Source organism: Phascolarctos cinereus, unplaced genomic scaffold (assembly GCF_003287225.1).
Source record: "Phascolarctos cinereus isolate Bilbo 61053 unplaced genomic scaffold, phaCin_HiC Scaffold_4;HRSCAF=312, whole genome shotgun sequence".
Lineage (NCBI taxonomy): Eukaryota > Metazoa > Chordata > Mammalia > Diprotodontia > Phascolarctidae > Phascolarctos > Phascolarctos cinereus.
This window is the reverse complement of record NW_027555847.1, coordinates 492,678,224-492,695,109: the sequence shown is the minus strand read 5'-3', so window position 1 is coordinate 492,695,109 and position 16,886 is coordinate 492,678,224. Positions and strand designations below refer to the sequence as shown.

Genomic DNA, 16,886 nt, shown 5'->3' with positions numbered 1-16,886 from the left:
TACTTTCTCATATAATACTGGCAAACAAATCTATTTATTATTTTTTACATCTTCTAACTTTTATAGCTAAGAACAAGTCACCTTTTTTTAGCGGTAGCCTAAGAATCCATGCCTGCCTTTAGATTCTATGGTTCAATGACTCTTTGACAGGTATGTTACAGAAAGGGTTCTTGTTTTTGTATGTTCAATGCCTGGAACAGGGCTTTGCATAGAGTACATGTGTTTCAAAAATTCTAATTGAAATTATTGAATTTAGATATGATTTTCTTATTCAACTGAGATGTTGTGAGGATTTTCACCAAAGGATGAAGTCTGCTTTAGGAAAAAGTGTGTTTAATTAAATATATCACTTGAAAAACACTTAGTTGGTTTCTATCTGTGATAAAACATGCTTTCTGAATAAAACACCTGAGATACTCCCTCCTTTTACAAAATTTTGTTTTTATTCAGTATGTACAAAGCATCCCTTTCACTTAATTGTAGTTAGCTTGCACATGCATATTGGAAAAAGGTCATGGCAAACTACTCATTTTACTGCTGTGTAAATGCCTCATTTCATGTCAATGTGGTTTTACAATTTAAGTCCCTAAAATATCCTTAAAAATCATTCTAGAAAATCACTACATTCACTTAAACTATACTTGGCTTTCTACAATTTGCATGAGTCTTACACCTACTTAGTACTGCCTTCTCAGTTACCTATGTCTTTTTTTTTTACCATTCCCTATATCAGTGAGAAAATATACCTGTAGTCAACAGTCCCATGGTCTTCACAAATTTTTGTGGCTAACTGACAAAAAGTAGTTAGAATGTGCAAGGCAGGATATTCCCATGGTTTATTAATCTCCTCCAATTTTATTTGTCTGTTTATGTCTAGACTTTAAATATATGGACTAGACCATTTTCTTTCTTTTTTTCTATTTTTTCCAAGTTTAATAAACTATAACATTGGAATTTGCTTCCCTTTTAGTAGTTATTAAAAGTATATTATCTATAGTAATAATCTAAAACACCATAAATATATTTTCTTGAAGAATTAAAAAAAATATTTCAAGTTATACAAAAATACCTACATTTAGTGAACCCAAGGGATTACAAACTTTGAAGGGTTAATGAGGAACTTGATATTCTGTAAAACTCATTTATGATAATTACACTTAATTTTCATTCACTTCCATACTGCCACATAATTCTTCTCTATGAGTAAGAGATACTTGGGGACATGAAGTAGGGTGAGGATGTCTCTGGCTGCAAATGTTTGTTCCTTCCCATAGCTGTGTGTACAGATATCCCTTTGAACTCCGTGAAAGTTGTACTTAAGAAAAAAATCACATGTAATTAGTAACAATAAGTCTATGTGCTTTAAATAGTATCATAAACTTTAAGATACCTTAACAAAATTAATTTGTACCAATACCTTTTTAATGAAATTTTAGAAAATTCATTAATCATGGGGCTGACTCTGTATTACCTGAAATTTTGGTTAACTGTTCCAGAAAAACTTTATATTGCCAATGTTCATTTTTTCACCATACACACACGTACATATATACATACATACACATGACAATACCAATAATTGCTCCCATAAACTGTGATTGTAGAGACCTAGAGGTAACAATTTTTTTAGGTCCATGGGTACCATGGGTCCTAATTTCCCGAATCAGTGCTCTTCAAAATGGGTCCTACTGACCACTGGTAGTCCATGAGGATCTTCCTAATAATTTGTGAGCTTGTCTCTTGAGAAGACCTGTGGCCTAGTCCAGGCATTGTCATTAACTTGCTAAGGAAACTTAAGTAGGTCATTTCACTTTTTAGAGCCTCAATTTTCTCATCTGTCAAAGAGGAGGGGTGTACTTAATGATTTCCAAGGTCCCTTCAGGTTCTTGGAGTTTAAGTAGATTTATGTTCTTGGATTTTGAATGTGTACCAGTAATTTAATTATGATATCCTCACTTTCACTTTTGTCTTTATGACTAGTGCCTAGCATAATGCCTGCCACAAAGCAGATACTTAATAAATGCTTATTGATTAATATTTCTCATTTCTTAAAATTACTTACCCATTCCCACTTTCATACTTGGCTACTTCATTGCTAATGTCATTTTTCAAAGTGGTAATAAGACAGGTGAGACAGGTTGAGATAGGATCAAGGTTTGTTGTACTAAAGCATAGCCTAGACAAGTTTGTGCATTCTGCAACACAGTTTTGCCAATGGGTAAGTAATTATTTATGTTTATAAATTATTCTAGAATATTGATTTTATTATTTTGACATTTGGTGCTCCTCCCCTGGCATAGCCTATTATTTTAAGGTAGACTAGAATAGTTTTCTGAAAGGCTGTGAATATACCCCTGAAAGCATACAACTTTCTTGTAGGAAGAAAAATCTTCCCTAAGGAAAAAAAGAAACACGAATAACATTAAAATTACAACAAATTAGTAATACATAACCTCTCAATTTAAAAGAATCGACTGTATTTTGCCTTTGAACAATATGCAACCATTGTCATTGATATTATAATGGGATTTACATCTGTGAAAGGCTGTAAATAATCTGAAATTTTAATTCTTATTGATTAAGAGAATTGATGCATACGTACACCAAAACCACACCATACTGATATACGTTTAGGAAAAAAAAAACTACAAAGAAAAGGAGAAAAAAGTAAATTTATTGCAAAATACAGTTCTTTCCCACCCTACCACTGACTATTTGTTCCCTTTGATACCTGTTTTTAAGGATTGAGACACTAGAAGTACAGAAAATAATTGTATAGATTAATAAGTCTTAGCTTATTAATTTGTAGGACATCTTAAATTCTGAAACGTCTGCCATAAACACATTATAATTTCAGTCATGGCACTGTCTTCAGAATCACATTAGTTTTTAACACAGAATATAAATTGGTATTTCTGAGAGGTAAAAACTAATGATATCCAAGTGTTTTTTAAAACAGTGAAAATCATCTCAGAATTCCTTTGTCTCCCAGACTTCTGCACAATTTTTCCCCCCTGAATTTTAACAATGGCTTCTCTTAGTTGAAGCAGAAATACATCTTTGAAACATAAAATTTTATGTTCACATTCATGAAAGTAAATAAGCTGTAGTAGATAATGTGCTTGATTTGAAGTCAGGAAGACCTGGGTTCAAATCTGATTTCCGACATTTATTGTTAGTACAAGATATGAAACCTCTCTGAACCTCCACGACAATGAGCTAAAACTGAGCTGTAATCTGCCTTGGTGGAGGGAGATCCCACACCACCAAAATCATTGGTCTTTTATGCAATGATGTTTAGACACACACTTCCACTCTTGTTCCTTCCCTAAAACAGCTTTGAGGACAGTGTAGTATAGAAAATAAAGCTGGGAATAAATTAATGGTGCAGCAGTTACCTTTTTCTCCTTATTCAGAAAACTTTCTCCACAAAACTGCATGCAAATAGCTTTTCATGTTGCTAATTAATCCTTATCACATTCCTACCAGTACTACCATCTTTCCTGGGAGTTACTGTACAAATTAGATGCAGAAATGCCTTTGGAAATGTCTTCAGTGTAACAAGTCAGTTATAGTTGTGTCATTTATCATATCTTAAGCTTGTTATTTAAAAATGTTATTTCACATGTAGCATATGTATAACATTTATAACATCATATGTAAGATATTGATTTCTTTCTTTTGCTCCAACATCCACTTTCATTTTAAGGAACACACAGACTGGAAATTGCCACTGAGGAGAAAATGAGGCAACAGAAACAAAAAAGCCCAACTAGGTACCCTATTCACTATCTAACCAATTAATTGACAAAGAGAAACCTTTTTTTCTGGACAGAAAATCATCTCCAGGACATATGCAGTTTTTATCCATAGATATTTCAAGTCTAATAATAAAATCTCTTAACAAATATTTGTTTAAAAAAAAATCTCTGCTCTTTTCTGGACTGATGTATAATTGAGAAGTTTAAAACTAAAACAAAATCACTTGAATAATTTTACATATATACATCAGTTTTAATTTTTTTTCATTTCCTGAAAGAACTTAAAAATTGGTTTTATTTTCATTTCTCTGACTGTAGTAAGGAAATTTCAGTAATCCCAATGTTCTTTTCTTATCTCGTTTTGCATTTACACAATGCCTTGTACACAGAGGGATACAATAAATTACCTATGCCATATTCTAATGACAAAAATTCGGTTGTGAATATATATATATATATATATGAAGGAGAATTACACTTATTTCAAGCCAGCTCAGCTATCTGGGGTAAGATGCTTGAAGCTGACCTTTGATTGTAAAGCCAAAGAATCCACAAAGGAATATTGGCAGTTACTAGTTAAGGGATAGGACCTGTGATTTCATTGGTATAAAGAACTCTCTGGAGAGGAAACTCCTTCCACTGTACAGCTATGTGCACCTTCTCTACGATATATAGTCCTTAGAGAGCTGCCTAGGGCACTGAGAAGGTAAGGATCACCCAGCCCGTATGTATCAGGGTGAAACGTGAATCTAGACCTTCCTGTTCCCAGGACAGCTCCAACATTTCTCACTTCTTTCTTGGATATTAAAATTCTTACATTTATATTAATTAAATCAGAGTGAAAGGACTCACTCATAATTAAACAAGCTTAAAATTGATATTTCATTACCCTTCACAATCTATTCATTCCCCAGGTATCTCTATTCATAGAAAAGAAACATAGTATATAAGATTGCATAAAATATTCCAAGTGGATTTCACTTGCTTGTTCTGTATTAAAGCATAGCAAAGAGAGACAATGTGTTGTGTTAAGTGAAAAAAGGGAATAACTGAAAACATTTTAAAATGAAAACTGAGTCAAACCTTGATGAAATTTACCTTTTGTAAAGAGAAAGAAAGATGAGGGAGAGACAGAGAGACTGCTATATAGATCGAGAGAGAGAGAGAGAGAGAGAATTCTGACAAAAAAAATGCTACTTACAATCCCTGTGAAAAACTTGTAAAGAATTATTTATAATTGTCAACTAGGATCATATGATTCAGAGTTGGAAAGGACCAACTCCAAATCCTCATTTTGCAAATGAGGAAACTGAGGCCCAGAGACATTATGGCTTAGTAATACTACTATTAGCTCACACTTACATGTTGCATTAGTATTTACAAAGCACTTTACAGACACTTGATTTCACTGACCTCCTAAAGGTAGCACGGGTTAGTAAGTAACAATCAGGTTTTGAACCCAGTCATTTGACTCCAAATTGTGTTCTCTTTCCGCAACACTCCACTGCCTCCCACTTTATTTCTTTATGCATGTCTTTGCTAATGTCCTAAATTTGGGTTCCAGATGATCTAAAAACTCAAGTCCCTCTTCATCCTGCCGATCACTGCAACAGCCTACAGAGCCAGCTACAGATCCTTTTCCTTCATAGTTATATGGAAGGACATAGTCTTTAGAATACTTATGCTCTTCATCCTGTCCACAGTGATACACCTTCTGTAGATGAAGAAAACACATTTTATTATTATTTTTTTAAAAACACCTAAACATATTCACATAAAAATAATTTCTTTGATTTACCTTTTATTGTTTAATTTTTAATCAGAGTGTGTCCTCTAATGGATTCCTACATATAAAAAATGCACATGATTGGTCTAAATTATATTCATACTTAAATATTTAGCAAATAAATGTTTCTAGTGACTTACAAAGGTATAAATTGAATTATATATCTATTATAAAACTAACTTGCATTTTTCCAATTGAACCCACAAATATTTGAGGTTTTTATTTGTCTTCTAACTAAGTGCTTCACATATTCAGGGCAGATTTTGTGGTCTATAATGTTTACATGGAGCTACAGAACTATAATATTTCAATGCTTTAAACTGGATAATGTTTACATTCGGTGACAAATCTGTACATTAGTCAAAATGAAAGTGAAGAATCAAAATAATCTTGCCATTAACCATCTGGCTGATATTGTTAGCTGATGCCAAATGTTGTAAGTTCCCCATCTATCCCTGAATGCAGTTGATAGCCACATACATTATAGTTGCAAGCTATGTGCTTTAGTGCCTGATGCTTATTCTAAATACAACAAACATATTACATACATACAATTACAATATGCTCATCACTATATAAACCTTATTTAATTTCATGTTATCGATAGTATTAAAGCAAGAAAGATGTTGATTGTTTATGCCTGCACATAGTTACACTGGTTACCTTTGTCTAATACCAATTTAAAAGGTAATGCTAAAAGAATTTGTTGAAGATAAATCAAGGAAACCATAAGTCATGAGCTGTAAAATCAGGTGAAACTGTGGCAAAATGCTGTTGAAAGTAACAGGATGACCAGCAGCATCAAATTCACTGAAGTTTGTTATACGGGTGATCACACTATGACATAAAACACATACACATACACACACAAACTGTGAACTTGGAATGATAGGAGCTTACTTCACCAAGGCGAGGCTGTGTAAAACTATGCCAATCAGTATATGCATATCTGCCAGTATCCACCAGTCCCTGTCCTGATCCTTTATATGATTCCAGTGTCTGATGTCCTCCACTTTTGGTTGATTCTAAGGTGTAACCTTTGACCATTTCAAAACTTTGCTGTCCACCAGTTTTGGTTCCCTGTCCACCAAGCGTCCCAGTGCAGATAACTGGCTCACAAATATTTGTAGTCTGTGTGGGGAGTCTAATATTTGCTTCCTAAAGATAAATTTTTAAAAAAATATAAAATAAGTTAATTGTTTTTATTCCTTTCATATCATTTGATATTTCATATGTAACAATGTAAGACCATGAGATTCAGAAGTTACTGTCTTAGGTTTTTGTTTAAAATCCTAATGTGAAATGAAAACAATGAAGAGAGGACTCTCTAAAACATCAAATATGGTGAATATCTGTGAATAAAAAAGACCTGAATTGCACAGTAAAAGAACAACTTGGCATTTTATTATTATTTCCATAGATTTAAAGGATTTCATTTGTCTATAAAAGGCAAAGATGTTTACTGAAAGTTAAATTATTATTCCTTAAAAAATATGCTGGATCACATGACCAGCAAGAAGGTAGAATGGAGGTTTTACATGTTTTCAGTGTAAAACCTCAAAATAAATTAGGTGGCAGACAATATAGTAATTACAGCAGATTCCATAAGACAAAAAGGCAAAAAATTCTACCCCAACACAAGATTAAAGAAAAGAAAAGAAAATTAATTAACACCAGAAAATTTTAACATAAAATTAGCTTTCACTCAAGTGCTACTCTCTCAAAGAAATCCACATACCTCCTACAGTGAACAAAAGACACCTCTTTGGTTTGTTACTGGGGACCTGGATGTAAGAATCTCCCATGACTATGTTATGTATGCCTAAAAGACTTCCCCCATCCTTGCCCCATCCCACAAGAAGCAGTAGACATTGATTCTGCCCAGCCACGTAAGGCAAAGGAAGACAGCGGAATGAAGGAATAACATGTAGTGACAGCACTCAATGCTATAGGCCAGAGAGGAGTAGTATTAACCCTAATGAAAAAAGGACTGGAAAACCACATGGGGCCAGTCGTCTCTTCCATGAGCTTGCTCATGACAGGGACCCTAGCAGATAACCCCATATTCCCTAATGTAAAGAAACTGTTTTTTCAGGAGCCCGGCCTGTGCAACAGTGAAAGGAAAGGATCAAAGAGTAAGTGAAAGGAAAATATAAGAAAAAGACTTAAACAACATTAATTTTAAGAGACCACGCCTCAGTAAAAGTTAAGTACACACACAGCTTAACAGACAAAAAAGGACCACAGATATAAAAGCAAGAACAAGTAAACAAATACTATAATATGAAAGAAGGCAAACTGTTGTTGCTCAATAAAAATAGAATCCTGTGGACTCAGAATTACACCAGTTCAGAGATGAAAAGGATCTCAGTAGCTATTGATTCTAGTCACTCTGCCTCTACTTTAAGGTCTTTTTGAGGTAGAAACAACCATTTCCTTCCTTCTACTGGACTTTTGTATAGTTCTAATTATTAAGAGGCCTAACATCTATTTTTTTTGGGGGGGGTGATTTCTATTCATTTCTACAGGTTCTGCCCTCTGGGTTGGCCAAACAAAGTAAATCGAATCCCTCTTGTACATAACAGCCTAAAAGCAATTGAAGAAAACTCTCGCTTTTACTTGAACCTTCTCTTCTCTGGCTTAACAGGCCTAACTACTTTAGGTGATCACTTAAGCTTCAGTTCTGAATGACTTGGTGGTACAGTGAATAGAGCACCAGTCCTGCAGTCAGGAGGACTTGAGTTCAAATCCAGCCTCAGACACTTAACACTTACTAGCTGTGTGACCCTAGGCATTGCCCACTTCCCCCCCCAAAAAAAAAAACCACGAATAACTTGCTAATTATAGCTCTGGGAAATCCACATTTTGCTGCTCTTTCTCTCCATTTCCTGTCCTAACAAGCTTTGTTGCAGATTAAGAAATCACAATGATTGAAAGAACTACAAATTTATACTGCCCTACATTAAAGGGGCCTTCATTGCTGCTTGGCAGTCCTCCTATTCTACTTACTGATTTCTTATCTCATTCTTCACAGTGACTGTTCCAAAATTATTCTTCTATCTTCAAATCCTCAATTTCACTGCATTCTTTCCCAGAGTTAACAGCCTGCAGCCTAGGCTTCTACTTTACTGAAAATATAGGAACCATTTGACCTCTAAGTAGCTTTCTGTCCTAATGAATGATCCTTGGAAGAAAATTAATCTGGCAGGTACATGTAGGGTGTATTACACTTTGAGAGAGTCTAGAAAATTGTTAGGAAGCTATTGCAATAGCCCAGCTGTTAGGTAAATTTCAGTATGTTAATACTTCTAAATCTCTCATGGTTTATTCATCTGAATAGTTTTATAACTAGAGATGGTGGATAGAGGGCTGATCTTGTAATCTAAAAGAACTGAGTTCTACTCCTGTCTCTGATACATCCTTGTTGCCTACTATCCTGGTAGAAAGTCACCCTCTCAGTGCCCTTGGCAACCCCCTAAAACTCAAAGTTACAGATTAATGTCCTCTTCTCTTCACAAGCATGACTTCTTCAATCATTCCCTTTCCTTCTCCAATCTTAAATCTCTCTTTATCCTCTGGCTCCTTCCATGCTGTCTATAAGCATGGTTAGACTCTGAAGGAGTGGGGGAGGGACCATTTCATTTGACTCTATAATTCCCTTAAGCTATCATTCTATTCTCTATCACAGTCAAACTATTTTAAAAAATTATCAACAGTCACTGCCATGACTTCCCCACATCTCACACACTTTTCATCTTTTCACAACCTGGCTTCTGATCTTGTTATTTGATTAAAACTGCTCTTTTCAAGTGTATCAATAATATCATTTTCTAAATTATTCATCTTTTCTCACTACTCACTACTACTCTTGACCTTTCCATAGCATTTGACATCTTTGACCATCCCATTTCTTGGATACTCTCTCCTGACGGGTTTTTTGTTGATGCAGCTTGGATATTATATGTTGTCCATATAATTTTGTTGTCCATATATACACATAATATGTTGCACAAAGTAAAATATATAAACACACACATATGTATGTATATATATATATATTTCAAGCTAAATGAAAATTTGATTATATGTTCTTTAAGATTATTCAAATAACTTCTCTGCATAATAGTTATTAAGCAAGAGTTGGCATATATATGTACCTGTGTATGCATATATACAAATCATATATAAAATTATATATCATATATTACACATATACATACACACATGTACACATAGTCATATGAATATATATACAACTTTATATAGATAGATATACAGAGATTATATATGTAATAATACATGTTTATATCATGTCTTAAATCTTACAAAGCATTTTATATTTAGAATCCCATTTGAGCCTTGCAATAACCCTGTAAGGTGTATACTACATATTATTTTCATTTTACAAATGAAATGAGGAAACCCTCTTTGAAACACAAAGCAATTAAGTGACTAGCCCATATCTTCATGAGTCAGGATTAGGACCTAAATCTTTCATGATTTCATGTCCAGAACTCTTTTCATTAATCTACACTATCATTCAGTTAAAGCCACACTCTTCCACTAACCATTTACTTCAATTGCAGCTATGTGGAAATGAGACAGGGGGAAGCCCAATAATTTTCTCTTAATGCCCTATGTTTTTGAAGAATTGAGCCAAGCACCATGTTTGCTTAATCTATAAAATAATAAAGAAGAAAATGTAAACAATTAAAGGAGATCATTGAATGCCACCTTGCAATTTATCATACAATCAAAAACAACCCCCCCACCACCAAAAAGATATAAGATATTTACCATCACTTCTTCTCCTGGGGCTTCTGTGTTTGATACAATTAAATTCTGTTGAGCTATATCTTCTGGAAAACATTTTTGTACTGTCTTCTTAGTGGTAACACAGAAACATGTAAACAGGACACCTAAAACAAAACACTTTAGTTAAACCTATTTGTCTAAATTTTTATTGGATGGCCTTCTTCTGGGGATACACTCAAGATTCTTATCTTATTGGTAGAACTGTGAATTCTTCTCAAGAACTTTGCTACCTCTTACAAATTAAAAAAAAAAGCACCACCTATTGGTGTAGACACATTGGGAAAGACAGTCATGAGCTTTATAAAAAGATGTTAATAAATTAATTCATATATTTTAGTTTCAATATGTAGGTAAAAAAAACTCTGTCACATAACCAAAATATCATTAGAAAGCTAAATAAAAATACAGAATTAGATCATGAATTCATTAATATTGTTCATTGGCAATGCACCCAATTAGATCCTTGACATAATACATGACAAAACTGATTAATAAGCACTGGGGCCAAGAAACAAGAGAAATGTTGGCCTCTATGCCCAAGTTCTGTTTTGTGGACAGCTTAGAGGCCATACTTTTACGCCACGAAGTTAAAAGAACGATAGTAAGCCATCCAGTACATAGCTTCCTCTGTGGGAGATTTATAGGAAAACAAGGGAGGAAAAATCAGACAGAAAAAGGAATAGAGGAGTTGTGATTGGCATTGTTAGAAGTACCCACACAAATAACATCACAGATCTTTCAAAGAATTAGACTGTTTCCAGCTCTTGAGTTATTTTCAGAAATTGACACCATCTTTTCTTTTCAATTCTGTTTTGAGAGGAAGACCAAGACCCACCAAAGGTCACATAAGTGATAGTAAGTAGAAGAGATGACATTGGATTCTAAGTCCTTTAACCTCAAATCCACCCCACCCTCATTATCACATGTGGCCCTTTAGGAGCATTTGGGGTAGAAGGACTATCTCCACCATTTGCTTCATCATCCTGGTCTCCCCATCTCCTACTTCCTATTGTACCCTTATCTCCTTCCCATCTCTCCAAGTTCTTAGCCAGCTGCAAGCATTTAGAAATAAAATTAATCAAAAAGAAAAATTACATGCTCCAAAAGCCTTGGAGAGATGATTTCAACTTTTTGGGTCTAGAACTATATAGGGAAATGTAAACAATTCTAAGCTTTCAAGGTATTTATTGCATCAAATCAGTCTTGAGATTAAGCTATCAATGGTTTAAATAATAATAGCTGACTTTATATTGTGCTTTAAAATTTGTAAAGTATTTTTGATATTGTATGCCAACTCTACCTTATGAAGTTGATACTACAAGTTATCCCCATTTTATAAATGAGAAAACTGGGGCCTAGAGAAATCAATTAAATGACTTGCCAGGATTACAGCTAGTTAGCATTGGAGGCTGACTTTAAACCCAAGCCTTCCTAGTTCCAAGTCCAGGATCCTCTCCACTACTCCATGCTACTGCCTCCAAAACAAATCATAAGTTCATAACATAGTGATTAAGAAACAGAGCAATTTTTAAAAAGCGAATATAGACATGATCTGAACATCCAACTACACTATAAAACTCCTTGGAGGAACTATCTTCTATTTCTTTTCTACTTTCCCACCTCCCTCTCTACCATCCATCAATTACATACAACTACACACAAGAAATGAAATGGCATGATGGAGAATGAGGCTCAGTGTAGGAGTATTTGAAGCCCTGTCCTGTAGCCACATAGCATCTTCTCAAGGTGAAGAAGCTAGCACTTATAATTTCATTATTTTATTACTTAAATCTTGAAATGATTTCCAGAACAGTAGCTTTACTTCAAGGTGTCTGACTTCTACCATTTAGAGTGACACTATTTAAAGCAAAAGTTTCCATATTTTCAAATTGACCACATGATAAGATATCTATATGTTTCAAGGTGCATAAATTTAATTTATTGCATTAAGCTTTATTTACAATTGCTACTAACTTGAGTAAGCCACCAAGGTACCCAGAGGCAGTAAGTTACATGACAATAGTGGGCAACTGGAAGTTAGTGTCTACTAGCCTATGTGTATTCCGTGATTAGGCTAAAGGCATGTTAAGAGCCTCAGGTAGGCTCTAGAATGAAGCAAGATGCATTTGGCTGATGGGGCAGCTCTAGGATCAAGTAAATTGGAGTGGCTGATGGAGCACCTGTTAGATGTTGGAAATTTAAATATTTAAATAGAAAAGATTCAAGGCAAAGTCAGCATGGAACAATGGAAAGAGAACCGGATCCGGAGTCAGAAGACCTGGGTTCTATTCCCTGTGTCTATTACCTATTCCCTGTGTAACTTTAAGGAAGTGACAACCCCCTGGACCTCAATTTCCAGATATATAAAGGGAGGGTTAGATTAGATCACCTCTAAGATCTCTTCTAGATTTAAATCTATGATCCTATGATCCCATAGCACAGTAATGAGCCATAGCATAGACTCTTGCATTTAATTTTATTTTAAGAAAATTACTAGTTCATATCTGAATAGGCATAGTTCTAAAGAGGAATATAGCTCCTGCTACGGATAGTCCAAGGTAAGTTCAAGTAGCATACTCAGGAATATATCACATTGTTTTTTTTCCCTAAGGAGCACAATGAGCCTGAGGCCATGGTCAGGAGGTGGTCTCTGTGACTTACAGGAACATTCCAGGGAATTACAAAATGAGATGCACTCTTTTTTTGGTAATGTTTGATACAGATAATCCCCAAACATGACTGTCAGAACTGTCATGATATCTCAGACTGAGAAAAGAATAATAGTAGCTTTAAATTGTCGTTCTCCAATCACCTCCCTCAAGTAGGTATTGCCCAACTCCAAGTTTCCTCATCAAATGCATCAATAAAGTGAGAGGATTGGACAGAGTGAAATCTAAGTCCTTATCTAGGTCTGTAATTCCATTTCTATAGAAGTTCATGCATTGGATGATATTATGAAAAGGTATTGACGATCACAAAAAACCCACATTTAATTTAATTTGAGGAAAGACAAGATTAATAATTATACTTACATAGTAGCAGTGCAGAACCCAGCACCATTGCAAGGATAGCCCATTTTCCAAGATGTATATTTGAAGGTGATATATCTCTCCACTGACCAGGTATCATCTTACAATCACTCGGTAAAGTACAATCACACAATCTGACTTCTAAATGAGATACTCGAGCAAGGCCATGTCGATCTTCTACTTTAATGGGCACTGAATAAAAATCACTCTTGAGACCTTCCTTTGGATGAATTAAGACAGACGTATCTGGGAGAAGAGAAGTGTTAATCTAATATTAATAAGACCTTTCTATGCAAGTTAATAACCAACTTATGTATTTTGATAGAAGTTCTTAGGTAAAAAGAAAAGTCAGGTGGGCATTTTTATTTGGGGTTATTTTGAGGATAAAAGAAATAACATTCTCCCTTAACTTTTAGAGAAAAGTTCAGTCTTTATCTGGTGTTAGCATTTAAACAGCAGCAAAACAAACTACACATTCCTATATGAACATTAACATTTTTTGTTCTTAAAAGCCTTATTCATTAAAGGATTTGCAGAGTAGGAAAGTATAGACAGTACTTTGTAAATAACACCTGTTTATCCTTTCGTAATATCTGAGACTGTTACAAACTAATGCTAACAACTTCATTACAATATAAAAAGATAAGGATTTTAGTGAATTACAAATAGAAATATTTCACATCTTTACATACCAGACTTTTTTTGTATTGTCCAAAGTTTACTAGACTGATTACCAATATAAATTTAAAAGGCGGACCATTTGTTGGTCCATCATGATCCACAGCTTCTATCACACCACCTTCATCCCCATGACGGCAAATTGTCACATTTTTCTTAATTATTGGTGAATTATCATTTTCATCTTCCAAACGTACTACCAATGTTCCCGTGCATGATCTTCCAACTAAAACAGAAACATGATAACTCTTGGATTAAAACTGATCGGTTTCAGTTCATTATTATTACATTAAATTAACAGATCTACAATTGGGATAGCTAGGTGGCACAGTGGGGGGAAAAAAAAACACCTGGCCTAAAGTCAGGAAGACCCATATTCAACTTCATCCTCAGACATTTACTAGCTATTTGCCTCAATTTCCTCAACTGTAAAATGGGGATAATATTCCTAGAGTTGTTGTAAGGCTCCGATGAGATAATATTCGTAAGCTGTCTGGCTCAGTGCCTGGCATATAGGAGGTACTATAATAATTTGTATTGTTATTATTATTAACCTCGGACACTCATTAGCACCATGACCTTCCACAAAAATCACCTAATCTCTTTGGGACTTAATCTGGGGAGAAGATGGCTCAACTGACTTAACAGGGAACAGACCAACTGATCTTAAAGGTCTTTGTTGGTGCTAAGAGCAAAATACTTACTCATAAAGGCCCTAAAATTAATGACAGCTCAAAGTGAATTCAAAATTCCTTTTTAATTGTTTTCCTCATTTCATTAAATATGCAACATTTACCCCATTCAAGTATATTTAATCGGTGCTATGACTGAATGTTAAATTTACAACAAATTTACAATGAGGAGATGGGACTAAATCATCTTAAGTTCCTTTACTGTTCCAAATCTAATATTTGGGAATATAGTCTTTGTTTATACTTCAAATATCTATTTATTTATTTGTTTTTTTGATGAGGCAATTGGAGTTAAGTGACTTGCCCATAGTCAAACAGCTAGTGAGCGTTATGTGTCTGAGGCTGGATTTGAACTCTGGTCCTCCTGACTCCAGGGCTGGTGTTCTATCCACTGCACCACCTCCCTGCCCCTCAAATATCAATTTAGATAACAGAGTTGAACTGGGTCAATGACCACTGATAAAATTACTTACATATAATAATGGAGAGTGAACCTTTTCATATTCATTTGTGATCAAAACATAAATTAACAAACTAACCCTTAGTTTTGTGAATTGAACAAAAATAGGTACAACTGATTAACTTACTGTTCTTCCTTGCTTGGAAAATAACCATCTATTCATCTCATACACATATACATATGTAATAACACAGGTATCATTTTGAATATATTATATATATTATAAAAGCCATTGATTTACATTATATATGACTATAATCAATGTTCAGGTTGATAGAATTTCAAAATCAAAATTGAGTGAGAAAATATTTAAAGAATATTTCATATTTAGCAAAACAACAAATCTAATTTTTTTCATGACTTTAATCAATGAAATAGTAGGAAACCACTATACCTATTTGAAATATTTTTCAGTTCAAATATATTTTAAAGTGTTTACAAAAAAAGGGCCACTACTCCTTTAAAAATAAGTCTGTGTCAATGTTTTATGATAGTGTAACTACTATATGTTACCTCATAGGATAAGGAAAAGGTTTTGGAAAATCTTAAAATATTGACAAAAGTTAATAAAAAAAATAGGCTATATGAAGATGTAACTAGACTGCAAAGGAAAGATAACTAGGTGATAGTGGAAGAAGCCTTCTGATTGGACTAGGAGAGCCATTCCAATGCTAGATATGTTTGCTTTTAAACCATGTACAAATACCTTTATATTTATGTAATTATTTGTTCTTATCCAACTCTAGGTAGGGTTTGAATCAGATTACCTTTAAGTTATTTTCCAGATCTAAGATTTACTATATGTGTATGATCTCCAAATGTACCTATCTAGCTCTAATTCCCCTCCTGAGCTCTAGTCCTGTAATAGCAATGGCCTGATGGACATCTCTACCTGGATGTTTTGTGGGAAAAGCAAACTCCCTGAATACAAAAGAGACACCATGATCTTTCCCCCTAAAACTTGCCATTGGCAGTTAGGTGGTGCTGGTCTTGGGATCAGGAAGTCCTGCTGAGTTCAAATCTAGTCCCATATATTTACTAACTGTTTGACTCTGGGCAAGTCATTTAATCTCTCTGCCTTAATTTACTCAACTGTAAAATGGAGGTCATAATACATCCCAGAGTTGTGAGGATCAAATGAAGTATTTATAAAGTGCTTAGTACAGTACCTGGCACATAGTAGGCACCTTTTAAATTCTTGCTTCCTTCCTTCCTGGCTGGGTCCTGAACTTGGTAAAATATCTCCCTCACCTGTGCCTTTGCAAAGGGAGCTCCTTCTGCTTAGACTACACTACTCTCTCACCTCTCCCTCTTAGAATCCTTACTTCCTTTGAGGTTCAACCCAAAGGCCACCTCGGTATTTCTCCTAATTGTTAGTGTACTCTTCACTAAAGTTGTCTTGCATTTACTTCTGCTCCTCAGGGTTCCATTTTTTGTTTGGTTTTGTTTTGACTGGTTGTGTATCACACAGTACTGCTCTTAGACAAGGACAAGCATCTCAGGATACCTTCACACTCTGGAGAATGCCATACATCTCAGGCACAATAAATTGTGAGATTAGCCGTCAAGTGTAAACCATTTTTCTGGAATGCTTGGCACACAATGTTACAAATAGCTGGGAGGATTCACTCTTTAGCCATTAGTGGTTAGCCAAGCTGTCCAGAA

General features: G+C 34.6%; 1 protein-coding gene across 1 annotated transcript in view; it reads right to left on the bottom strand.

Annotated features, from left to right (window-relative positions):
• Positions 1–2,652: 2,652 nt before the first annotated feature.
• Positions 2,653–16,886, bottom strand: part of DSC1 (desmocollin 1) — a 47,556-nt gene continuing 33,322 nt past the window's right edge. Inside the window, 6 exon segments of the mRNA XM_020992593.2 lie at positions 2,653–5,475; positions 6,448–6,705; positions 10,345–10,466; positions 13,395–13,637; positions 14,084–14,131; positions 14,134–14,295. Coding sequence (XP_020848252.1) covers positions 5,278–5,475; positions 6,448–6,705; positions 10,345–10,466; positions 13,395–13,637; positions 14,084–14,131; positions 14,134–14,295 — 1,031 coding nt within the window. The 3' untranslated portion in view covers positions 2,653–5,277.